Raw genomic sequence first — 25,682 nt, 5'->3', positions numbered from 1 at the left:
CCACAAAATCGTGCTTCTCTAGGAGTGGGGGTGCACTTCCTTGAGAAGAGGCCAGTCGGGTAAAATTGCATCTCCGGACACTGGAAATTGGTCGTTGGTTTATATGTGGGTCTCCCTCCTAAGACCTCCAGCTCCAGGAGGGCCAAGGTTGGGCCCATCCGCCCACGTGTGTCCCTGCCCCTGGGGCCTTGCAGATGCCAAGATCACAAGACAGTCACATGTGGCTTGAGAGGAAGTGAGTGAATGAGTTGAGTGTTATCCTTAGAAGGAAATAAGTCCACTAACCAACAGCCAGCAAGGCAGCCCCTGGAGATGGACTCCGCTCCCTTCTTCCCCTTAGTCCTTTCCTAGGCCTGGGCCGGGCGGGAGTGACGGGAGGTGCTGGAGGCTCTCTGGTCTGCGAGGGTGTCCTTCCAGGGCACGGCACGGGTAAGCTCAGAGGGCCCGGGCCGCCCCTGCCTTGTGCTGCGGCCCGAGAACCCCGTCCGCGGCAGGGCTGGGGACAAAAGGGTCTGCTCCTACCCGTAAGGAGTCACCTTGCCGTGGGCATGGCGCTGAAAACGCGTCTCTCTCGGTGACCAGTGGAGGCCCCCTATCTCTCAGATCCTTTCCAACTGTAGTGACGCCAATCAGACCTTAATCCTGTATCCTTATTGGTTAGAGAGTAGGTTAAGGGGTCTTGGGAAAGAGAGGAATCAGCCGTGGGGACTGCTGACCAAGAGACACCCCCTGCCCGGTTCTGCTCCGGGGCGACATCTGTTAGCACAGTTTCCCACGGCCCGCACTGAAACGACGCGGCTGTGAAGAGCCTCGTCTGCACCCTTCTGCTGTTTAGCTGAGACCGTTTTATGAGCCACACTGGGGAGATGTCTTAAAGTGTGGCCGTAATATTAGCAAATCCTGTTCAGTTATTTATTATTGTTCTTTCACCTGTGTAATCGACATTCATTAACTCGTTCCTTCTGATATAATAAAACCCCAAGAACATCCTCTTCTTTTCTGGTGTTAGGACGGGAGCAGAATTAGGAAGTTATTTCGTAATCCTGTGTGCAGCCAACTGAGCTGCAGGGCATAAAAACGAGGAGTAGGTGCCCTCTGGGGACAGAGCCCAGCTGCGGAGCCAGATGCTTACAGGGACAATTGCCAAAGATCCTGTAAGTTATAACGCAGCGGCTTTGCTGATTTATAGAAACTGGTTTCTAAACAGTTTTCAGTAATTAAGTTTGTGCTCGCAACCCGCTCCTGCTGTGTTTAATCTGAGATGCGTGTTTCTATGACTGCGTCTCGCACCTTCGCCAGCAGGTCAGCTGTTCCTTCATTTCATGGCTCACTGAGAGAACTCTCGGACTTTTTTTTTCTAAATAGCCCATCTGTCTCCTTCCTGGGACTGTGGCTTCTCAAGGTCTCCTCGTTGCCCAGGGGTGTCCAAGAAGGAACGAGGAGCGCACCGGTGCTCCATGCCAGCACCCAGGCGGGACTGGGGGGGCAGAAGGCGGGGAAGGACAGGAATCTCCTGGGAGCCCTGCGCTGCTCAGTGTTCAATCTCAGTGAGAGAATTCGAAAGCAGTAGGGGAGTTAAAGTTCTTGTCTCCCAGTTGGGGATTAAAGCTGTGCTCCAGGTCGTTCAGCGGGCGTCTGGAGTCCAGGCAGGTTCGCAGGGGGCTACTTCTTAGAGCCTCTGGCAGCCCTGACACCTGCTTTTCCAGAACTGATCTGCTTGCGACTGATGCGTCTCAGGTTGAGATCAGGCCTGTTACCTGCTCTGCTCTTCTGCAGCGAAAGGACTAGAGACTTGACGAACTGCACGTCACCCTCAGCGAGCCATATCTCCATCCACAGCAGTGGTTTCTCCTGTTGTTTTCATGGCATCTTGTTAGCAACGAGGGGATTGTAGCAAATCTGAGCTGGTGACTGGCCTTTGAGTTACACAGTTGGCCTGAAATTTTGATAAGTAGCTTAGCGGTCAGTGTTTGAACAGCAAATAAAATTTTTACTATTTGTTACACTGAACTCCCAGATGCAAGTAGGAGAACTTGCTGCTTGGGTCCCCATCATATTCATCTCCTGCTCACAGTGCACCTGCGAGAGTTGAGACATGAAAGTGATCTGGAGGTGCTCGGAAACCCTTCAGTGGGGTAGAACACGACAGCAGCTTAATACTGTGTGGTGTGCTTCTTTGTGTGGCCTTTATTGCTGTACCACCTGCCCAACAGATGAAACACACACATACTTATTGATCTCCTCTTACTCTGCAAGGGCAAGGAGAGTACCTTGCTTGAACAAATGGATTATCTTTTTTGGTGGGGATTAAGCATATATGATAAACACCACACCATTACTGATGTTCTATAAACTTAAGAAATACAGATCTGGAGAAAATTAGCCTTCTGCCCTTATTTGCACCGGCAAGTAACTCTTAAACATCCTTGCCTACTATTTCTGTCATCTCTGCAGGTTCTGGGTCAGTTTCAGTTGATTAATTTTTCTCTTTATTATGGGACTGTATTTTCCTGCTCTTCATGTCTCTACGTAATTTTTTATTGGATGCTAGACATTGTACATTTTGCTGTGTTGCATACTGGATATTTTGTGTTCCTATAAATACTTTTGACCTTTATCCTGGGTTGCAGGATGATCCTTTCAGTTCCTGGTTTTACGCTCTGTTAGCTGGCACTGTAGAGTGCACATCAGGGGTGGGGGGCGGGGATTCTTCCCTTCTGCTTCTCCTACCCCGGGCCCCATAACTGTGCAATTTCCCAGCCCAGTGGGTAGAAGTGGGCAGTATCCTAGATCCCGTGTCAGCACCCGGCACTGTCCCTCTAATCCTCTGGATGGTTCTGTGACCCGACATAGTTTCTTCCGCGTGCTCCGCTGACGAATCGAGGAGACCTTTCGTGGATCTTCCAAGTCCTGTCTCTGTATGGCTCTCTCCCATCAGGTAGTCCCACCTGCAAGCTCTGGCCACCTTAGCCTCCTTGGACCCTCCGCACCATCTTCATAACTCCAGCAGGCTCCACCTGGGTCCACTTCCGGCACTGCAGCCGGGAAACTCTTTCAAGGCCTTACACTGGGCAGTCATGGCGCTCACCTCATTAGCGTCCCCCTCTCAGGAATCACTGTCCTTCACTGCCTGATGTTTTTTGTCTTGCAAACTGTCATTTCACATGTCTTGCCCACTGTTTGGTTGTTTCATGTGAGGGGAGGCCCAGGACGTGTCACCCCATCTTGGTTCTAGGAGATGGGTGATGATTTTTTTCTCTGCTAGCCCCAGAAAGTCTGATGCAGGCTCTGGAAGACTTGGATTACCTGGCCGCACTGGACAATGATGGGAATCTCTCGGAGTTTGGGATCATCATGTCGGAGTTTCCTCTTGACCCACAGCTCTCAAAGTCTATCCTAGCATCCTGTGAATTTGACTGTGTGGAGGAGATGCTGACGATCGCGGCCATGGTGACAGGTACTCCTCTGGGAGCACAGCTCCTTTGTGCTGTCAGTCTGTCCCAGGTCTAGATTTAAGTGAGATCCGTTTGAAATATTTTAAGAACCTAAGAGAGACTTTGACCAATTCATTTAACCCTTTGAAGTGATAATTAAGTACTTTAATAGATTTAAAAGGTAGAAAGTTAGACGAATTATCTTTTTTTTTTTTTAAAGATTTTATTTATTTATTTGACAGAGAAAGAGAGAGAGAGCTGGGGGAGTGGGAGAGGGAGAAGCAGGCTTCCCGCTGAGCAGGGAGCCCGATGCGGGGCTCGATCCCAGAACCCTGGGATCATGACCTGAGACGAAGGCAGATGCTTAACAGCTGAGCCACCCAGGCGCCCCACAAATTATCTTAATATGAAAAAAATCAAAATCCAGTGAATTACTCAGACATTGAAAGAAAAATGTGTCACTAGAAGTGTTCTTCCCCAAAGAGTTATGTGTTTCTGTTTTTATTTCCTACCTCCTCCATTCTTCTTGCTTTCTGTGTTTTAATGATTTCTTTTACTGGCAGCCCAGGCCAAGGCTGTGGCTGGGCCTGAGTAGCTCCAGTCCCCAGGGGCCCCCCTGCTCTGACTATGGTACCAGCCGGGGACTCACTGTACCTGACAGAGGCAAACAAACAGGGACAAAAACATGATGGTAACACCCTAAATCTCTGATTTCTAAGTAAGCAAGAATAACATTTATTCAGAGAAATAGGAGCGGTTCTAGATGCACAGCAGTGAGCCCTTCCCTCTGCGTGTTGTGCTCAGGTCACAGGTCTCCAGTCTCGCTGACCTTGTGACCTTTTGCATCTTAAAGCTCCCAACTGCTTCTCGAATCTGCCACATGGAGCTGAGGAGGCTGCCTTGACTTGTTGGAAGACGTTTTTACATCCCGAAGGAGATCACTTTACCCTCATCAACATTTACAAGGCCTACCAAGACATAGCTCTGAACTCTGCCAGTGAAAGTAAGTGAACGCTTGTGATTCAGAGCATCTAATTTCCACCTTTCCTTCCCCAAAGAAAGCCGAGTTGTTGTTCACCCTTCTCTAGCCCTGTTGGTCACCCGAGGGGCTGGCGCTTGAGGGTCCGGCTGCGCTCGCTGCCGAGAGTTGGAACCCCAGCACTCCGCCCGGCCAGCCCTCAGGGAGCTAGGTCGGCATGGATGACATGGGGCCACAGAGACTTGCACGGCACAGCTCCCACCCTCCAGGGTCGGGGGAAGAAAGGAAGTGCCATCTCCAAGTGCCCTGGGGTCAGAGCTGTGCTTTGTGCTTTCCCTAACATCCACATTCACTCCTAGGCGGAGAGAGAATAGAGACATTCAGAACCAAACCAAACCAACCACCCCGGGCCTCAGATACTAGGAAGGAGTCGGTGGGTGTGCTGAGGGGGGCTGGAGAGAACTGGACTGGAACTTGGCCGAGGGGAGGGGAGGGGAGGGCACGTGGAAAAGCTGAGGCAGAAGTCCTGGTGCTAGCCCACAGTGAGCCCGACGGTGAGCGTGTGAACTTCCCCGAGGGGGACCCGACGAAAAGGGAGCTAGAACACTCTCTTCCCTTAAAGACAGGAAGAGGATCCTGAGGGGCGGGCAGGGCAGAGCAGCGGGCGCGGGCTGGGGCCTCCAAAGGCAGCCAGTGAGGGGCTCCCTTCCAGCAAGGGAACCTTTGTTTTCCATGAAGCATCTTTTACCTCCTTTGCTCTGGTGGACAGGATGAAAAGTGAGCTGAAAAAGATGACATGGCAGTTTGAATGGCAGTACAGCTATAGGGAGTGGGGAGTTAATTTTTCAGAGCTGAGAAGATAAAGTCAGTGGAGCCAGCAAGGATAGGGGGAGCTTGGTGGCATCTTTTGAGAGCAAGGACGGTGGGTGCCATTGTTTGCCCAAGTACATGCTGTTGTTGCTGAGGCGGCCTGAGGGCACAGGACAGGGTCAGCCGGGGTCTCCTCCCTGCTGTGCCAAGGCCAGGTGCAGTCCCAGCACAAGGCAGAACTCTAGGTCCATCCTAAGTGACTACGGGTAGCAAGAAAGCATTAACTTCAAACTGAACCAGATGACTGAATTTTAATATAAAATTTGCAGCTAGAGCGGGTAGGTGAGCTTAACAGAATTCCCAAATCAGCCTAGTAGTAATCCTTTTCTTATAAACATGTTGAGATATTTTCATGGCTCAGGGGAACTTCTACCGTAGACCTGCCCCTCCTAGTTTGAATAACTGCTGGGGCCGGGTACATCCTCACTGTTCTTACACGAGACAAACGGTCAGAGACACCCTCCTCTGTCCCCCTTCAGAGCTGCCGATGAAGGGGGCTACACTGGTCGGCACTAGAACATGCTGCTCCCACAGTTCAGTGGGCTTCCAGAACCCCCACGGCCAGTGCAGGTCCTGCCAGCCAGCCCATGTCCCTGCAGCCTCCCTCCCACCCGCTCACGTGACCTCCTGTTGAGGCGAGGCGGGCAGAGGACACAGAGATCACATCTCCTTCCAGGCCGGGGCTCTTACCGCTTACGGCAAATCATTTCTTCTTCTTTCCTTCCCAGACTGTGTTGAAAAGTGGTGTCATGATTACTTCCTCAACTGCTGTGCTCTCAGGATGGCAGACGTTATCCGAGCTGAACTCTTAGAAATTGTCAAGCGAATCGAGCTCCCCTGTGCAGAACCTGCTTTTGGCTCAAAGGAAAACGCTCTGAACATAAAGAAGGCTCTCCTGTCCGGTTACTTCATGCAGGTGAGAATGGGGATGGCAGCCTTCACTTTGGTCTTTCCAGAATGTCACGTGTTCGGGACGGTCTGTCAGGAAGTTCTCACCTAGGAGGATTCTTTTATTGGTGTTAACTTTAAATAAAACTGAAAACCTTCTGTGTTACTAAAGATATAGTATGTATGTATGTATTTGTAAAGATTTTATTTATTTGACAGAGACAGACACAGAGAGGGAACACAAGCGGGGGAGTGGGAGTGGGAGAGAGAGCAGCAGGCTTCCTGCCGAGCAGGGAGCCCAGCATGAGGCTCGATCCCAGGATTCTGGGATCATGACAGGACCCTGGGATCATGACCTGAGCCGAAGACAGACGGTTAACGACTGAGCCAACCAAGGGCCCCAAGGTTTAGTATTTAAATGTACTTCCAAGGGAACTGAAGGGCTAAGCCAGAGTATGTTCACTTTGTCCAAAAGGACAAAAGGCCTTTTTCATCACAGAGGGAAAGTTAGGAAAACACACTCTTTGGCTGAGCATCAGATACAGTCCCTCATCTCATCGGTTTGTGAATTAGCTCACATTTAGCCGATGATACTAACACCCAAGAAATAAAGGTAATGTCCATTTTTCATCCCCCAAATGAAGGCTGCCTAATGCAGCTCCCCTAAATTAAAGCACATTGGGGAAGGAAGCATGTTCTTCATGTCACGGTCAGAGAAATTGTGGTATTTCCACTCACACTCTAAAGTGGTCTTAAAAGAGGAAAAAATGACATTTTAACATGAATTTCCTCATCATGTACAGAAAGTAAGGTTCCTACATCACAGTGTTACTGTTTTAATTGAGCTAAAACATCCGGCATAAAGCACCTGACATCTGAGTATATTGCCCATAGTGTGGCAGGTACCACGCTGGCTTTCACGACCCAAACATTAACCTCCGTAGCTATGCTTTCCACCCACTGCCCTGAAATTACTGAAGTTAGTAATGTCATCATCACTGTCTCAAAGTTTTGGGCAAAACCTGTTTTTGGCTTATTTTCTAGATCTGAAAATAGGAAACATGGGTGGCAAATGTGTAATTTTTATTATTTTGAACAAAGTACTTTGGAATTTTTTAAACAAAACATTTTTGTCTATTGATCTCCATATTAACACAAAATCTTTTTTCTTAAAAACTCTGCCTTGTAGATCGCGCGGGACGTGGACGGATCCGGGAACTACTTAATGCTGACACATAAGCAGGTTGCTCAGCTGCATCCCCTGTCCGGTTACGCCATCACCAGGAAGATGCCGGAGTGGGTTCTCTTCCACAAGTTCAGCATATCTGAGAACAACTACATCAGGATTACCTCAGAAATCTCTCCTCAACTGTAAGTTTAATAGAAAAAAGGGAGTTCTTTCCAACTCATACTTGAGTAAATGACACGTTTGGCTTTTATTACATTCTCAGTTAGGTTACGCCAACACCAATTTAATTTATACAAGCGTACCTACTCATGGTCTCTCTGACCTAAATGTTCCTCTCTTTGGGATCACAGCGTAAATCATATACCACGCAAAGGGGCTCCTGGCCGCCTCAGTCAGTGGAGCCTCCGATGCTTAATCTCGGCATCAGGAGTTCGAGCCCCATGCTGGGTGTAAAGATTACTTAAAAAAAAAAGTGTGGAAATATTTAACAGCATAGTGCCTCTTAAAAGGCACAAAAAGCTGTAGAGAGAAAGTGTTTGCAGGTGCAGACCTTGAGGAAGGCCCTCTGAGAACAGACGTGCCCCAAGGCTAGGGCCAGTGGGCAGGGAGCGGGGAGGCAGGCGGGTACCAGAGGTGTAGGCCTTATGAGCCGAATGGGGGTCTGGAATTCATCCTAAGCGCAGTACGAAAGAATTGGAGACTTTTAAGCTGGAGTAACATCTCTCCGTATAGACTTTTAAAGATGACTCCAGTGGCTACGAGAGTGAACTGCAGGGGGCAGTAGTGAGAACGAAGAGCAGTCTTTTGGGGCCATTGCAGATGTGGGTCCACGTACACTCCTACCTGGACAGTGATGTTCAAGGCAGGAACCAAAACTAACCAGTAGCTGGATGGGGAGTGGCATTAGTAAGACAAAGAGGCCAAGACACCCCCTCTCTTACCCACCCAGAGTTCTCTGGAACACCTGATCTGATCTTTCCCATGTTGTGCTGGGCATCAGCCACTGTGTGGCGTAACACTAGAGAAGCCAACTTATTCTAGAAATGCAATTGGATTGACTCCATGAAAACCGCAGGAAGTATTTATTCTGCAAAGGCAGATAGAGACGGAAGAGTTCAAATTAAATACCAGGTCTACAACTAGATTCTCCCGGGGTGGGAAGTTCCCACATGTAATGTTTGGTATCTCTCCCTAAAAAAGAAAAAAATCTCACCTTTTTGTTTTCAACAAACAGATTTATGCAGCTGGTGCCACCATACTATTTCAGTAACCTGCCTCCTAGCGAAAGTAAGGATATTCTCCATCAAGTAATGGATCACCTTTCACCTCTATCAACAATGAAAAAGGAACAGAAAATGTGTGAGAAGTGCCCTGAGCCTACTGAGCAGAGATGCACCATCCAGTAACTCTCCAGAATCTTTACAGGAAGCGAGATGTGCAATAAGTACCCCCCACCCCGCCGGCCTGAGCACAGCCCCACTGAGGTGCAGACATTTAACTTGAACAAGAACACACCCCACATGAGAGTCTTGAAAAAAATAACACTTTGTATATTATTTAAAAATAAAAAAATAGAAGTTTTTATTGAGTTCTTTAAATTACGACTCCACGTTTTCCTTCTTATTGGAAAAGCTTTTAATCAACCATTCATAATTTGACCAAATTTTTTTAAAAAGCTATTTTGTAAATGGGTCACACACATAGGTGACAGAGCCCTACTTTTTTGTAGAGGACCTTACTCTGAATAAAGTCACGAGTTTTTCAGTAAATCTGAGCTGTTTTCTGGTAATTTTATATACACAAAACCACCCCACTACTGTCCATGGGAAATGGGTCAGACAGAAAGATGTTCTTTGAGTTTATCCATGATTTCGTTCATCCTGTCACCTGGAATCAACATCACGGTTCGCAAGGGCTTCATCGGGACATCATCAAAGGACCACCTGCCTCCCAGACGAGTGTCGCTCTCTTCCTGCACCGAGTAGTTGAACTTCAGGATTGCCTTCTGAACCAAATATATAATCGTAAGTTAAAAATCCAGACAACCTAAAGGCAAAACTTATTTACGTGGCAGCCAGGAATACTGTTTGACGTGTTTGAGAATGACAGAGAACAGAAGCAAAACACGGACTAAAATAAGCTCAAATGGGATATTCAGGCCCAAGTTACAAAATGCTTACCAAACAGATTTCTAACCTACAGGAGAAGCATGGAGAGCAGTGTCCCAGTCCCAAGAGGTGAACAGCAGCTAAGTGACATAATGCTACACCATTTATAAGCGTTTATAATTCTGAAGTCATTCATACTCATTCATATTCATTCTCATTGGATTCTCAATCTTGCAACAGAAAAGTGAAACAAACACTTGTAACATTTGACAATTAATGAGAAGCATGGTCTTCAAACACTGGTCTTTCCTTTGTCCTGGCTGCTCCCTTGGAATCATGCCGTGTGAAAACGGTAACCAGGCCATCTTAAAATACCCATCCAGCCTTCCCTGAAACTATCTGCCTAACGTGCTCAGGCAAAAAAAATTTAATTTTCACTATTTACTTCCTGAAAAACAAGGGCAGAGCTGAATCTGTGGTACTTTAGTATTTAGTCGAAGGCTTTTTAAAAGTAGTGACAGATGGGGGCGCCTGGGTGGCATCTGACTTCAGGGTGTGAGCCCATGTCTGACTCCCTGCTCAGTGGGCAGCCTGCCTCTCCCTCTCTGCCTCTCCCTTTCCCACTGCAGCTCCCCCTGCTTGTGCTTGCTCTCTCTCTCTAATAAATAAAATCTTAAAAAGGTAGTAACAGACATCCTCTAATCTAGGAAAGTAAGTTACCCCTCAGATTTACTTAACATTTTTGAGAAGAGGTCAGGGTGAGAAAGCGTATTCTCTGGTGTCTAGTTGTCTGTCATGGCATAAGCCACCTTTCTGCAAGAAAGTGCTAGAAATCCCAAAAGTGGGAGGACATCCAGGACCAAGGGCACAGAGAAGCATGTAAGCCATCACTGGGGAGCAGGGCCTGCCCGAGCTTTCACATCAACCACCTGCATGACCTCAGATAATGGATCTAATCTCCCTCAGACTCAACGTCCCCATCGGCAAACCAGGACTAACGCCTACCCTGTGGAGTGGTTCTAGAATTACAGATCTTCTAGTAAGCATATTGAGTGCCTGATCACCATTCAACGTTCATGGCTTTTCTCCTCCCCAGGCTCCACCCTGGGGGCTGGGGGGCTGGTGACGAACCCGCTGCGAATGTACTAGGTGCGGGCACCGCATTAGCCTCCAGCCGCTGGCAATATGGAGAAAGAGCCGCCATCCTCAGAGGATTTTGCCATAAACAGGAGAGCAGTCAATCCTGCCTATTGTCAAGAAAATCCTTGTTTACATTCAAACAAATAGATAAGAACAGGACAGTCTTACCTCATAGAAAAATTCTTCCTCCGCATTTGCAAACATTAATTCCTCCTCCTTTTGGTTGTTCCCTTTCTTTTTGGAATTGTTTTTTCCAGCTTCCACAAATGTCTTGCTAATCAAAAGGTAGAAGTAACACTTCCCACATGGCTTGTTAGTTTCGTGTGCCTCAGCTAGTTCTTTCCTGCAAAGCATAACACAGAGAAGGTCTGCCTGCTGAACCGGGTGAAATCCAACAAACCAGAACACAGGGGAAACCCGTGAGGCCTCTGCAGGGGGTTCTGTCGTCTCTGACACGGGCTTGATGGACAGACATCAGATCTGGACACTTCTAAGCCGTGAGTTCTCCTTACGTAGGCAACAGCACTTGTAATGGACTACAGCAGTGTTTTATAGTAAGCAGGAGGAGGAATCCCTCAGATGCTGAGCTGTGGATACACAGCAAATAACAGGAGTCTCAAATTCAGTTAACATCACTGCTCTGCTTCTGCAGAAGTTTAAAACAGGTAAGAATCTGGTTTTTCAAAAACAAATGTGGGGGCTCCTGGGTGGCTCAGTTGGTTAAGCGACTGCCTTCGGCTCAGGTCATGATCCTGGAGTTCCGGGATCAAGTCCCGCATCGGGCTCCCTGCTCAGGGGGGAGTCTGCTGCTCTCTGACCCTCCCCCCTTCATGTGCTCTCTCTCTCTCTCATTCTCTCTCAAATAAATAAAATCTTAAAAAAAAAAAAATTTAACAGCCACAACCAATGCCATTAGAGCATCTGACAACTGGTCTCCAAGCACTAGAGTCCGGCACTATGACTACAGTCCTGACACTGCAGAAATGGCATGGCAGGACAGATTCCTCTAGATTCTAGAATAGTCCACGGAGTGGCAACATAGCCTTCCAAAAACTGCGCATGTCCCTATGTATCTGGCTAATCAAAGATGTAAAGACTTCAGCTTTCTTTAACAGAGGACCAGGAGAAAGCGCATCACCCTCCTGTGAAACCAAATAAAAATGAGCTCCAGCTGATCAGAAAGAAAGGCTAAACAAAGAACATGCAGAAGTCCAATGAATGGCAGCTGGGCATCAGGGGAGCGCGGGGATGAGAGTAAAACTAAAAAGCAATGAACCTGTTAAACGGGAAACCTGAAGGCTCAGCCTGTCCTCACACCCCCACCAGCGACCAGTGGGCAAACCCAGGCACCGCGCCCCCAGAGCAAGAGCGCCCGTACTGCACGGGCCAGTCGATTTCCATCCGCTCTCCCTCAGAGCACAGCAATGCCAATCCTTAGCTCTTCTGAACAATTAAAATGTTGTAAACCTAAAACCCCTGCATTAAGAAAGTACAACAGGGGCACCTGGGTGGCTCAGTCAGTTGAGCTTCCACTTCTTGGTTTCAGCTCAGGTCATGATCTCAGGGTCGTTTTAAAACAAAGAAATAAAAAAAAACAAGAGCAAACCCCAAGAAGCCAGAGACACAGGATCAGGACTGCAGCTTCCTAGTTACAAAACATCCCAGTGGAATTGAGGAAGTGTACCCAGTTTGTTACTGGAGTAACTGTTCAGCATTTTATCCATGTCACAGAAATTTGGGAAGAGGATGAAAACTTTAGTCCAGTAGGGGGTAAAAAGCCTGTATGAACTCATCTGTGTTTCTACCCTGGACACCTTGTAAGACTATTCAGACTACCACCACAAGCCATTAAGAAGCTCACTGTTAAGAAGGGACACGCCTCTGGCAGGAGGGTCCTCCACTCGCTCGAGCCGCAAGGCTGCCGAGAGGGCGGGCGGCGCGCTTCCCACTGCAGCCGACCGCTGGGCCCGCCCCGGACAACTACTGTGCAGGGGCACGTGGCCCAGGCTCTTACTGGAGCTGCTGATGCATGGGCAGCGCGATCTGAGGAGGGACGTTGATGAACCTCTCGCTGAGGAGAAAGCCCACAGGCTTGGAGGTGTCGTTCAGATGTGTGTCCAGCTGCTCTACCAAGCTCTTTTCACAGCTCTTCTCACAGGAGCTCAGGATCAGCTCTTTAATCTGCTCAGCACACTGGGTACCCTAGGAAGCGAAGAAAGGCTTGCTGTTCAGTACAGGCCACACCTGGAGCAGAAAACAAAGTGCTTTCTACCACCTTCTAACCTTACAGTGAGGGCAGTCTCCTGCCACCGCCTTTAAAATCCCACCTGTCCTCAGTGTTGACAGCTTAAGCGTTTCTCAAGGTATCTACACCTGGTTATTTACGGCCCCACGAGCAGTGGTGACAGCGTTACACCAACACTCACACACCAGAACAGCACTCCCGGTCCATCTTGTAAAGACAGGTGGCAGTAACTGGAGAGTTCACGTAAAACCTGAAGATGAAGTCTGACCGGCATCTTATTCTGAGGAGGGTAAACAGCTGGTTTTCCTTTTCTATTAAAACTCAGCGAGTCATGGGGCGCCTGGGTGGCGCAGGCGTTAAGCGCCTGCCTTCGGCTCAGGTCCTGGGATCAAGCCCCACACTGGGCTCCCTGCTCAGCAGGAAGCCTGCTTCTCCCTCTGTGCTTTCCCTCTCCCAAATAAATAAATAAAATCGTAAAAAAAAAAAAAGATTACAGTAAGATTTCACAAAAGCACATATCCTTATTGTTAATCTCATCGTCTGATATAAAAAGTCATCATGCATTAAATGAAACAGGAGCTCAGATGCCACCCAGTGAAACCAACCTTTCTTTCAGTTAAATTTAAAAGACTTATGAACCCAAAAATCTCATCTTCATCCACATCGTCATCGCTGTCTTCTGAAACATCCGTTTGCTATTTTAAAAAGAAAAAGAATTAAAATTGATGTTTGGTTGGGAGGAAGTGGAATGCCAACGCACGTTTCAGTTTTCAGACACACACTTTCCGTGGCTGCCGACACCGCAGGGAAGCATCGCACACTGAGGACCGTGGGCCTTGCCCCTATCAGGTCACCTCCCTTGGTTCTGCTCCCCCTTTATACGTTGCGGAGGACTGCTTCCTGCTCCAAATTTTCTTTATGCTAGGTTCTCAATATATTACAAATCCAGACCAGATAAAACCTCTTGAAATCAACCACCTGTCTGTCTTCTAAGCGATCTGGCGGCAGCCAGCCCTGCTCGCTCCTCTGCGGGTCCCCTCCACCCACTCGCCTCTGCAGTGCGGGCCAGTCCCGAGCGCTGGGGAGGGCGAACGATGCTTGAGCACACTTACTCCTACCACACGAGCAGGAGAGAAAAAAAGGGCAAGAAAGGAAATGATTTAGTAATGGAGAAGAATGACATGCTGGACTCCAACGTGAACCTGACGACTCTACTGACAGCCCCCCCAGGCCTCACGCTCCCTCCACACCTCCCTCCGCCAGGCGCACTCCCACAGCGCCCCCAGCACCGAGGACCGCAGGGACCCACAACTGTCCCATGTGTGTCGCTGACACTCTTCTGTGGGAAGGGAATGACCGAGCTCTGCCACCCACAGCAGCACCGCGGCTCCCGGGGTCCGGCTGAGGAGCAGGGGCGCTCCTGATCTCAGCCGGCTGCGCCACTGGCGGGGGGGCTCGGGCACAGCGGCTGCCAGGCTTTAAGACCAGCATCTCCGCTGAGCCAGGCTGGGAGAGACCACCAGTTTCCTCTTGTGGGAACGAGGAAGGCTGGGCTGGCCGAGGAAATAAAACTATGTGCCAAAACGAGAGCCGTTTCAAGCTCCACGAATCAAGAGGCGGCGCTAACAGGCAGGGGCAGTAGCTCAGGACACAAGCACACCCGTGCGAGCTGGGCACACCTGCTCGTGAGCGGACGGGGAGGCAAAGAAGAGAACACGTCCGCCAGCCCTGGTCCCTCAAGATCAACAGGAGACCGAAGTCCTGCACCTCACAGGTCTCCCACCTACTGTAGGGAAACACATGCAGCACGGACAGAGGGCCCAGGGAAGGAAAAGGAACTCTCAGTGTCGAATCCTAAGCAATTCCCCAAACTGGGGCAGCTGGCTGGCTCAGCCACAGGAGCATGCAACTCTTGATCTCATGGCTGTGAGTTCAGCTGGGCAGAGAGCTTACTTTCCAAAAATATAAGGAAGGGGGAGGGGGTGGAGGAGGAGGGAGGGGGGAAGGGGAGGGGAAGGGGAGGGGAAGGGGAGGGGAAGGGGAGGGGAAGGGAGGGAAGAAAGGGAAGAAAGAAAGAAATCCCCCAAATGGTCACCGGGCTCACAAGCAGTTAGCATCCCCTGGAGCACGCGCCCCGGTCCACCTCGACCAGTCAGCAGTCATCGAGGCAACACCACACGGCAGCGGCCTCTCCATGGGGCCGGGGTCACAATCCCATCAGCCTCATCCACGACCACCTGCCGCCCTCCCCGCCCCCAGCAAGAGACCTGCCTGCTTGACCCGTTCACCACCCCCTCCCACGCCTCCTCTCATCCCTCAGGCCTCCTAGTTCAACACAATTCCTAGGACCTAAGTCCTAAGCAACTGCACCTAACACCTCACCCCGGAATCTCTCTCTACACAACCGCACATGCAGTTCATGGCCCTCCCCCTGCCCTCTGCCCTCCACAGCCCTAGGATCTGCCGTCTCTGCAAGAGTCCCAGAGGCTCCGGTGAAAGTTCTGGGCAGTCCCTCTTCTAGGGACAGAAGTCTCTGTCGCTGGGACACCTCGAGTACCTCTGTGGAAGCCAAAAGCCGTAACTGTTACTGTGAGTTATTAGTGTAATCATCCCGGTGAAGGCTGAAGCCCCCTGCTGATGGCAAGCTCTTGCAAGGATAAAAGTCTGACGGTTTCTTGTTGGACGGTCTTAGCACATGGTTAGAAGATGGAAGAGGGTCAGTCACGTCTCCTCCACACTGAGAAGGCAGCTAAGACAGGAAACGGAAGCAAGCCACTCCACACCACTGAGTCTTACTCAGGCTGTGTTACTGACACAGAGATCGGGCGGACAAACGATCCGGGGCTACGCAGCTGTTCTCCACGCAGCCCAGACCTCACCCCACAGCTCACAGGGCCAGGGGCATGGTGGGGGCCAGGGAGGGGGAGGTCGCAGGGCAGTTATCTAAGGCGGGCCTTCGCTGCGCCTCTTTATGGAAGATCAGAACGAGCCTTCCTGAATTCGGGTCAGGGCATGCGTTAACCTCCCGGGGGCCCAGAGCAGAGCCCCACAGGAGGTCACAGCGCGAGCACGAACAAGATGGAGTCGGTGTCGTCAGCACGCCTACGCAGACACTAATCGGCTGGACACGTGTTTGGTGAAGAGGCCCGCCTTTCCCATTGCTCTAGTAAAAGGAAGCTACTGGAGGTGCTATTCCCTTCACTTTCTTTACATTTAGGGCCATGAGCTTTAGTAACGGGGATGCTGGTGACCCTATCCGACAGTTCCAGAACCTCAGTAGAATCCTGGTGGGAAAAACCAGATCGGGGTTTAGGAGGAGAGGAGGTAGCGGCTGCGAATGCCAACTTTTTCAAGACTGTCAGCTTTGACAACAAAGGGAGATGGCTAAAGGTGAGGCGGTGAGGCGGTGAGGCGGTGAGGCGGTGAGGCGGTGAGCATGAGCATCAGACCGAAGGGCCGCTGCTTCTGTACCACGACGCAGACGGCACGTGCTGGGACAGGAGGAGACACCTGCCGTGGGCGCCGTCACTCCAGCACTCGCCACACGCCGTGGCTCTAAGCACCGTGCGCTCAGCAGCTCCTGCTGCTGCCATATCACCGTGCAAAGCAGGGACCAGGACCATCCTCTCGTTTCCAGAGATGGATGCGGAAACGGACCAAGGTCACCATGGCAGATTCTATTTTCCACAGATGGCCACCACAGCTCTAGCCCCACATTCTGACAAAGGACCTCGCCCCTCCTCCCTCCGAGTGGTGGGGTCTGTGCACCCTCCCTTTCAACCCGTGCAGACCTTCATGTCTGATTAAGAGGACAGCGGAAATACAAAGCTGTGCCCTTGTGCCTGGTTCTCTGGGGCTGCTTGCTGCTGGAACCCAGCCGCTGTGTAGAGCGGCCCGCGCTGCGGAGGAGAGGAGGCCCCTGGCCCATAGTCCCAGCTGGGCTCCCCAGGTACAGCCAAGCACCAACTTGCTGGTCACGTGAGTGAGCCATCTTCAAAGTGAATCCCCCCCCACCCCCCGCTGACTCTCTCTACCTAATGTGACACTGAGCAGAGAGGAGTTGTCCTCACTGAGCTCTGTCCAAATGACCCAAACAGATGACCACTGCTATTCTAGGACACCCAACTGTGGGCAGTTCGTTAGGCAGCTACACAAAACCGAGAGCACCATCAGGAGCGACAGGGGCAGGACTCACCCTCCTGCTGTGCCTCCTCCAAAAGCTCCCTCCAGTGATTGATGCCCCTCCCTTCCAGGTCACCGCCGCCCCACCGTGACTCCTTTGCAGGCTCTGCCACTGACTTACTCCTCCCAGTAACAGTGGTATCAGCAGTGGCCATCCCCACCCTCCCTGGGTAACCGTCCATCTGCTGAGAATGCCCAAGTCTCCGGCCGCTGCTCACACCTCCCGTGCACGTATCACAGGCAAATCAAACTCAACACGTACACACCCACACTCACATTCCCTCCTGCCCTCCTCTTCCTCCATGTTCGCAATCTTGGTTGCTGGAGCCAGACACGTGGGAGCCACCCTTGACTCCTGTCCCCTCACTCAGACCAGTCACTCACTAATCGCCACCATATCTCATCTCCCAAGTATCTTCCAAATAGCCCCCTTCTCTTGCTATCCATTGCCAATCCCGGGATTCCTGCATTCAGTAATCTTGGAAATTACTGGAATGGCTTTCTAACCAGCCTCCCTTCCTCCAGTAACACCTCTTTCCAGTTTGAGTTCCTGGCCCCCCAGCTAAACATCAGGAGGATCTTAACAGGCCAAAAAATAATTTAATCAGAACAGACCTAACTGTCCCGCTTACCTTTATCACGCTCCCAATATGGTTCTGTTGAATTAAGAGATCAGTTAGTTCTGCAGTGTTCACAGGAGCCTTTAGGAAAAGCTAAGAGAAGAAAAAAAACTTATTTTAAATGAAAATCAAAGCGTATTTTTTAATAAAACAACTCAGAAGAGCAATCCCAGGAGCAAAGGAAAAGCCCAGGAGAATCAAAGCTAAAGGCACTGAAATCGAAGAGGCAGTCAGTGGTAATAAAGGAGGTGTGGGGGAGAGGAGGAGAAGGATGGACAAAAGGCCAAAGAATTTGGTGACTGGACACTGGAGGCTATGAAGGGTAAAACCAAAGCCACCTTACATGGGGAGTCGTGGTGGGTGTAGGGATGGTGTAGAAGCAACAAGCATGGACTTTGTAGCACCAGCTGGTGCACTAAGGGACAGGACTATTATGGAAGAATTCTTCTGCCCCACAAAGTTTGGCTGTAAGAGAAAAACAGTAGAGTAGGTCAAATAATAAGCACATGAAAAGGAAGGTATTTTAGGACACAGGGTGTTTATTAACATATTAATCAGTTAGCCTTGGAAGAGAAGAGAAACAATCCTTCCTTCTCTGCAGGGTAGAGAGAGTAAGAATGGGAATTCTAAAAGGATGAAATTTGACCTAGCTTGTGTTGAATGGCCTGGATTTTCTTAGAAGAGATTTGTGTGTAGGGGGTAAAAGACCATACCTGCTGCAGTAACTTCTTAATTCCGTCATAATCCTTATCAGAGATGGAGTAAGCTTCAAATTCAACATTCACTTCCTGTAAATAATGACGTAGGAAAGGCAGAAGAAAAATTATTAAATTTCCTTACTATCTACAGCCCACTGATAAGTCCTCGAAACAGGCACAGTGACATTCCTCTAGGGACTCAACTGCCTTGATGTTAATACTTCGCTAAGGGAACAGTCTTAGCCCAACCCCCAGGATCCTGTAATTCTACTTTTTTAATATATAAAAAGGAAACTTCCTTTATCTCCACCCCCTCCCCAAGATACATGTTGGGAATCATCCCCCAAGCATATGACCCACCGATATACATCTAAAGGGCCTCATGACTCAGGTTTTATTAAACAGTAATAAACGACTTTTTCCCAACAATAGCTAGCCCCCTCAAGGTCCTGGAAACCTTGCTTCCAAAATTCCTTAGGGACTTATGCTATCCCTAACCCCCTCCCAACTTGAAAGTATATAATGGCCACTCCTCATGACCCCAGCGCATCTTTCAGCCCCCAGGTCCTGTCCCCGTGCTTTAATAAAACCACCTTTTTGCACCAAAGACGTCTCAAGAATTCTTTCTTGGCCGTTGGCTTCAAACCCTAACGTCTTTTCTACATCAAATAACACACAAAACTGGTCATCACACATAACTTCCTAAGATAATTCAAGCATTATTTTCTACTTTACAGATTTTTCTCTTCCCTCTATTGCCACTCTTTTTGCCTCTATCTCTATCTACAGAACATGCCAGAAAAAGGACACGAAGAAAATGTTATCTAAAGAACTGTCCAGGCTTCAAACAGGCAAAAATATGGCCACGACTGCCATCTGCACAGGTTACAAAGCCCCTTCGTGCCATCTCCTCACTTGACACAAAAGCCTGAGAAGAACAAAAAACTCAGATTGATCTAGTTTCAATGTAGAGCAAGTCTGCTCTGGATAAAACAGTCACAGCAGCCACAAAGAAGAAATTACTTACCTGACTGCAGTAAGGATGAGCAAAGAGCAAAATCACTTCCGAAGTCCCCGGCTGCCTAGCACTGGATTCAGCCCACGCACCTGAGGCCACACTTCATTCACTCGACAAATACTGAGTACCACCACATACCAAGCACGGTGCCAGGCACTCACGAAGAAAAGGTAAGAAAAGGAGACATGAATGGTCCTGCCCTCAGGGAGCTTACAGTTTAGGGGGGAACACAGACTTTAAGGAAATATTCATGGAGATAAATGTAAAGTTTCAACTACACATGCTAGAAACACAGGTACACGGTGCCACACAGCTTGAAAAATAGTTAAGAAAGTCAGGACAGTCTTCCCTTAGAGAAGTGACACTTGAGCTGGGAGTGAGGATGAGTTCCTGGCACAGAGAACAGCACATACTAAGGCCCTCAGGCAGGACGAAAAATGGTGACTGTGTACATGAGATTCTATGAAGCTGTGTGCGCCTGGGCTCCTTGATCTCTCTGCAAAACAGTAACAGAATCCAGCCTGTGATGCCACTTAAGTGTCCCATAAATAAATGAAAGGATTGCTTCACACCAAAAACAAAATCTTAGAGGCTTATAAGCGCTACCCAAGGTCAGTCCTAAATCATACCTTGGTAAGTGACACACTTATTTTGGGGCTCTGAGAAAATAGTGTATTCACACATACTTCCAAGTGTAGCAGGTTCTGGAATTTGGGTCTCAGCTGAGGAAGGCCAGCGAGGACAATCACACCTACTTGTGCCTTGTCATCCTGACCCTAATAACGTCTCTCCCACATCAGCTCCGACCTCTGTCCCGATGACTGTGATGGCACCGCCAACTGCAGCAGGTACCAAATGGGCTACACGCCCAGGACCCCTTCCCTGGGAACGGACTCCCCAGCCACATGGTTTCAGGGGAAACAGCCGTCTTCGGGAAACAGAGCCCTGCCATTCACTCCCAACTGAAAGAATTTAGAATTAAGACTAAATGTGGCATCTCACCTGCTTGCTCTTTTGAGCGACAAATCTCGGACGCTGTTGGTATTTTCTATTCTCAGCTATACGGAGAAGAAACAGAAAAATAACCAAATATTTTGAATGTAACAAAGAGCAGTAAAGCAGAGAAGAAAAACCTCCACAGCAATCCAGGCTCGGGGACCCAGCCCCTTCCTGTCCTTGGAGGCCTAGGTACCCTTGCATCCTTTTCACAAACTCCCCTTCCTCTGAAGCTCCCCTCCAAGGGTCTCCGTTAAGCACAAGCAAGAGTCCTAACCACATGGCTGTAAGAACTTAACATGCCTAGTGCTTTTCTTCCCATCTTTTCAGTACCCTGACCTGTTTCTTGAAGTTCTCATATCCACTTTCTATCACCTCTGCTGACTGCCTCAAAGCCAGTCACCCTGTTTTTTAAAAATCAGGCTTAAAACACACACACACACATACACACACACACACACACACACACACACCCTTATATACAGAGCAGATCTGAGACAGGTTTTGAATTTCAAATACAATTCTCAGGGATTTATTCATCACAGTAATGAGCTGTGCATGAGTGAACATCTCAGAAACTAAAACCCCCTTCAAATAAATAAAGGAATCAAGATGCACCAAGTGTAGGGAACTGCCCTGAAAGTCCTAACGATTTCTACAGACAACAAGTAATACATGTCACTGGTAAGCACCACAAGAGAGCACAGAGATGACAGCTGGAAGTCTTACTACCCACTCCCCAACTCCTCCTCTTCAGAGGTAAGTTAATCTTTCAAGAAGTTTTCGACACATAACCAAATTTATTTGCTGTTTCTTCTTTCCCCTACATAGACTGCACTACACAGGCTGTCTTCACTTAACCTGCTGTGTATCCTCTGTCTTAAATGGTGATAACTCCTAACTTCAAAGGGTTGATAGAAATATTAAAAGAGTTAATACAAAGTGCACAGAGCCTAGAACAGCATGATTTTTATTATGACTAGAGAATAAATTCTTTCCAGTCCAATTACTGTATCAGGGGATGTATACATTTTAAATTTTGACAGATATTGTCAAATTGCCCTCCAAAGACACTGCAACAAATTATACTCCCACCAACAGTATATGCAAGTGCCTGTTTTCTTACACTACAGTCAATGACCATTCTCACACTAATTTTTAATCACTGGAGTGGAGTGTGACAGACTATCCATGTCAATGCAAGAAGCACTGACTTCTATAACCCAAAGTTAACAAACCAGCCAATTAAAGTTCTAAGTGAAAAAAGGGGAGACCACATTCAAGGCAAGGGGTCAAAGAGCTGATTTCTAAGGGTCAAAGAGCTGATTTCTAAGGGAACGCTCTGTTCACTAGAAGACTTATCACATACCCACGCCAGTCTCAGCCCTAATCCTGACTCCACACTTCTGACTCATCTTTTTTTTTTTTTTAAAGATTTTATTTATTTATTTGACAGAGAGAGAGACAGCGAGAGAGGGAACACAAGCAGGGGGAGTGGGAGAGGGAGAAGCAGGCCTCCTGCCGAGCAGGGAGCCTGATGTGGGGCTCGATCCCAGGACCCTGGGATCATGACCTGAGCTGAAGGCAGACGCTTAACGACTGAGCCACCTCGGCGCCCTTCTGACTCCTCTTTATCTCTGATTTGATTTCCCATCAGCCTTTCTTGCTTATTCTGTGTGGCCACACTAGCTACCTGGTTTCTGTCCATCAACCACGAGGTCTTCGGATTTTCTTATAAATGAAATGGAAAGTCAGTGGAATGTTCTAAACAGGGAAAAGAGAACAGACCTACATTTTAAAAAGATCTCTCTGGGGGCGCTTGGCTGGCTCAGTAGGAAGAGCATATGACTCTTGATTGTGAGTTTGAGCCCCACGATGGCCTTAGAGATTACTAAAACATAAATACATGAACTTCAAAGAATGGTATTTAGCATTCCTACTATCATATAAAAAATAAAAAGATCTCCCTGGCTGTGGGCGTAGAGATGGTACAGGAACAAGAACGGAAGAAAACAAGCCACTGAAGTTACTACAAGAGTCCAGTCAAGCGATGATGGAAGGTGGACTACGATTGTTGGAGAGTCAGTGATGAAAAGTGTCTAGGTACCAAGGTAGAGCTAACAGGATTTATTGATAGACTGGAGGTGGGATGCAAAAAGGGAGGAATTAAAGTTAATTACCGGGTTTGGGGTTTGAGCAACTTGACCAATACGAGAACCATTTACAGAAATGGCAAAGATTAGGAGCTGGAGCATGAATTACAAATCCTGCTTTGGACCCATTAAGTTTTAGGTACCTATTGGGCATTTAGTGCTCTTAAGGGTCATTCAGTCCTAATTATTCATTCAACAAATACTAAGTACCTAGAATGCCAAGCAGTATGGTAGGAGATATTCTGGAAAAAAAGAACCCTGTTCAATGAGAACCCATCACCGGGACTCGGTGAGCGGGGCAGGGGCAGGTGCCCGGAGGCAGAAGATACAGCTTAGCTGAGATCTAAGCAAGGACGGGAAAACACTGCAGGATGAGGAACAGCATCGGACTCTAGAAAAACGGACAGAGGGCCGCTATGAGTGAGGCAGGAAACAAGAACCTGGCTGCAGACGGGGCAGAGAATAAACGGCAGGCCCCTGTATGGGTTTGGGGCTTTAGCCGAAGAACTACAGAAAGCCACTTAGAATGCTGCGGTGGGTCTTCCCGGAGCGGTGGGAGGGGCCGAACCGGCGGAGTAGACTTCTGAAAAACATCTGTGGCTGCAATGTGTCAAAGACTCCAGTGGAACCCGAGCTAGGCACCTGCATCATCTCCAGTTTCTGCTTACAGACCCTCCGGTGCCGGCGGTCGCTGCTCCGAGCGGCTCAGTCACACGGCTCTGGCGGCCAGAAAGTTTTTTCCCCAGATATAAAGCAAACTGGGGTCGCGTGTGCCTCTCACCTCGTCGACGCTCTCGTCGTCTTCATCCTCTTCTTCGTCACTGTCTCCATCGTCTTCGTCCTCATCCTCCATTTCATCTTCCTCTTCTTCCTCGTCGCGCTGGTCCGGGACGCCTGAAGGCTGCGGAGCCCCACTACCCACCGCACGCCGCTTGGGCCTGGACGCCATGTTGCCGCCCTCACTGCGCCTGCGCAACTCCCACCAGCCCTCCCTTCCGGACCCACCCACACAGGCCGAGGGGGGTGAGAGAAGACGGACATCCTCGGCGCTGAGCCGGGGTCAACCCCAGGGCCCCCGATGGATTCCACGGCCATGATCTCTAGGGGTCAAGTCAAGTTGGAATCCTATTTTGGCATTTTCTTCCCCCCTCCATCCTCCTTCAGTCCCTCCGACGCTCCTCCTCCCCTTCGCTCAGTGGTTCGACCCATCTCGGCCCACCCTCCCTGGGCCTGGGTGTCTGCGCGCATGCGCGCGCTCCAGCTGAGAGCGGCTCCGGCTGCGGGACCCCCGGCCTCCGTGCCGCTGCGGCGCGGCCGCTCACGAACTGTCTCCATGGCAGCAGAGGCCACGTGGTGAGGGGGCCGCCCACCGGCTCCTCTCTCAGGTGGCTGCACCGCAGGCTCGTTGGCACCGCGAGATACCGCCCCCGACAGGGCGCCCTCCGAGTGCTGGGCACTGTCCCAGCGCCTGGCCTTTCGGGCCTCCGCAGCCCAGCGAGGTAGGTGTCGCCGCGCACGGTGCCGACGATGACACCGAGGCCCGCGGACGCGCAAGGCCAGCCTGCGGCGCTAGCTAGAGCGTGACGAGTGGGGAGCCGAACCCCGAGGCCGCTGCTGGCCTGGGCGGGGGCCCTGGCGCGGGGGCAGCGATCGACCCCGAATGGAAGGTCGCCGGGCACGCGCAGGTGCCTGCAGGGCCGGGCTCAGGCCCCCAGCACCGTCGGTGGCACGGCCTGGCCCGCGGTTGAATGAATCTCTTCCGAAGCCCTGCCCCAGCCGACGCTCTTTAAGCGCATTTCTTGACCTGAAAGTTTCTTTAAGATAGGGGTTAACCTAAATGCTTCAAGTCCAGTGGGGAAATCGGAACTAAGAGCAGAGCCCGCTCGGACAGGATAGAGCGGAGTGGGCTGCGGTCAGCTAGAGAGTGCAGCCGGTTGTGGCCGAGGGGACATGCTGGTCAGCTAGAGTGCAGCCGGTTGTGGCCGAGGGGACATGCTGGTCAGCTAGAGAGTGCAGCCGGTTGTGGCCGAGGGGACATGCTGGTCAGCTAGAGAGTGCAGCCGGTTGTGGCCGAGGGGACATGCTGGCCTAGCGCCCTCAGACCTTTACATTCAAGAGAACCTGCAGTTCCACAAGATCGATCCTGATTTTTAACGTCTGTGCCAAATAAAATTCAGTCCCCAGTCAGCTTTATCCCACGGGCTACCAGTATGCAGCCATTCACTGTAAAGACTATTTGGAAAGAAAGTCCTTAATTAAAGAAGACATCAACTATCTGAGAAGGAGGTCTATGGTTTAACTTTTTTTCCCCCTCTGTAAAATGAGAAAAGTGGGTTGGATACCTCTGATTCTAAAAACGGAAGGAGCCGCCCTGTGTAGTGAAGTGGCTGCAGCCCAGAGGTTTAAGCAGAAACCTGATAACCTCTTCTCAGTGACCCTTCAGCAGCAGGAAATGGAGTCAGGGTAAGGTAAGGGTCCCCGGAGGCGCCATGATTGTGTGCTGTGGGTTCTGTCCTTCCTGAGAGTCTCCGCTAGCAGGCCACAGCCTGGATATTGATAGACACGCATATCAGGGATTCACATCTGATGGGGTAGCTCCCCTGCTCATACCCCTGCCTGTCTCCTGTTCTGGTTTCCTCCCATTCTTGCTGCAAGGCAGGTAGCAGGAGTTTCTCCAAGCAGGGAGCTTTCAACGTGGTCCCAGCCTATCAACAGAGTTGCACTCAGACATCATGGATAATTTTTTCTGTTTCTTTATACTTTCTTGTAGTAAAACATACACAACACAATTTACCATTTTAATCATTTCTAAGTATTAAGTTTAGTGGCATAAGTATATTCATTTGTTGTGCAACAGCCACCACCATCCATCCCCAGACCTTCGTCTTGCAAAACTAAAACTCTACCCGGTAAACAATAACTCCCCATTTCCCCCTTGCCCAGGCCCTGGAAACCATGATTCTGTTCTCCATCTCTATGAATTTGACTACTCTAGGGGAATCCTATAATTTTTGTCTTGCGATTGCTTATTTCACTTAGCATAAAGTCCTCAAGGTTCATCCATGTTGTAGCATGTGTCAGAATTTCCTTTTTAAGGCTGAATGATACTCCGTTGTATGTATATATCACATTTTGTCTATCCATTCGTCCATTGGTGGACAC

At 49.6% G+C, this 25,682-nt stretch overlaps 3 protein-coding genes across 7 annotated transcripts in view; 2 read left to right on the top strand and 1 right to left on the bottom strand.

Moving 5' to 3' along the window:
* DHX32 (DEAH-box helicase 32 (putative)) overlaps window positions 1-9,131 on the top strand; it is a 51,417-nt gene extending 42,286 nt beyond the window's left edge. For both annotated transcript variants that reach the window (XM_032423082.1, XM_032423081.1), the window contains exons 8-12: window positions 3,266-3,457; window positions 4,288-4,437; window positions 6,012-6,199; window positions 7,361-7,542; window positions 8,595-9,131. In XM_032423082.1, coding sequence (XP_032278973.1) covers window positions 3,266-3,457; window positions 4,288-4,437; window positions 6,012-6,199; window positions 7,361-7,542; window positions 8,595-8,766 — 884 coding nt within the window. In that variant the 3' untranslated portion in view covers window positions 8,767-9,131. The remainder of the gene's footprint in view (window positions 1-3,265; window positions 3,458-4,287; window positions 4,438-6,011; window positions 6,200-7,360; window positions 7,543-8,594) is intronic.
* On the bottom strand, window positions 8,956-23,477 carry BCCIP (BRCA2 and CDKN1A interacting protein). Its single transcript, XM_032423085.1, has 7 exons — window positions 23,302-23,477; window positions 18,369-18,443; window positions 17,668-17,748; window positions 13,459-13,548; window positions 12,623-12,810; window positions 10,777-10,951; window positions 8,956-9,365 (listed from the first exon to the last, which is right to left on the bottom strand). Exons 1-7 carry the CDS (start codon window positions 23,467-23,469, stop codon window positions 9,195-9,197), a joined length of 948 nt encoding a protein of 315 aa, XP_032278976.1. The 5' UTR covers window positions 23,470-23,477; the 3' UTR covers window positions 8,956-9,194.
* A 290-nt stretch (window positions 23,478-23,767) lies between these two features.
* Window positions 23,768-25,682, top strand: part of UROS (uroporphyrinogen III synthase) — a 33,014-nt gene continuing 31,099 nt past the window's right edge. For 2 of the 4 annotated variants that reach the window (XM_032423238.1, XM_032423240.1), the window contains exon 1: window positions 23,768-24,019. The gene's annotated coding sequence lies outside the window, so the exon portion shown is untranslated. The remainder of the gene's footprint in view (window positions 24,020-25,682) is intronic. The other 2 variants (XM_032423241.1, XM_032423242.1) reach the window with 1 other exon arrangement.

The sequence above is a fragment of the Phoca vitulina genome, unplaced genomic scaffold (genome assembly GCF_004348235.1).
Source record: "Phoca vitulina isolate PV1807 unplaced genomic scaffold, GSC_HSeal_1.0 scaffold28, whole genome shotgun sequence".
NCBI lineage: Eukaryota > Metazoa > Chordata > Mammalia > Carnivora > Phocidae > Phoca > Phoca vitulina.
Note: the sequence above shows the minus strand (reverse complement) of the source record. Positions and strands in the feature narration are given on the sequence as shown.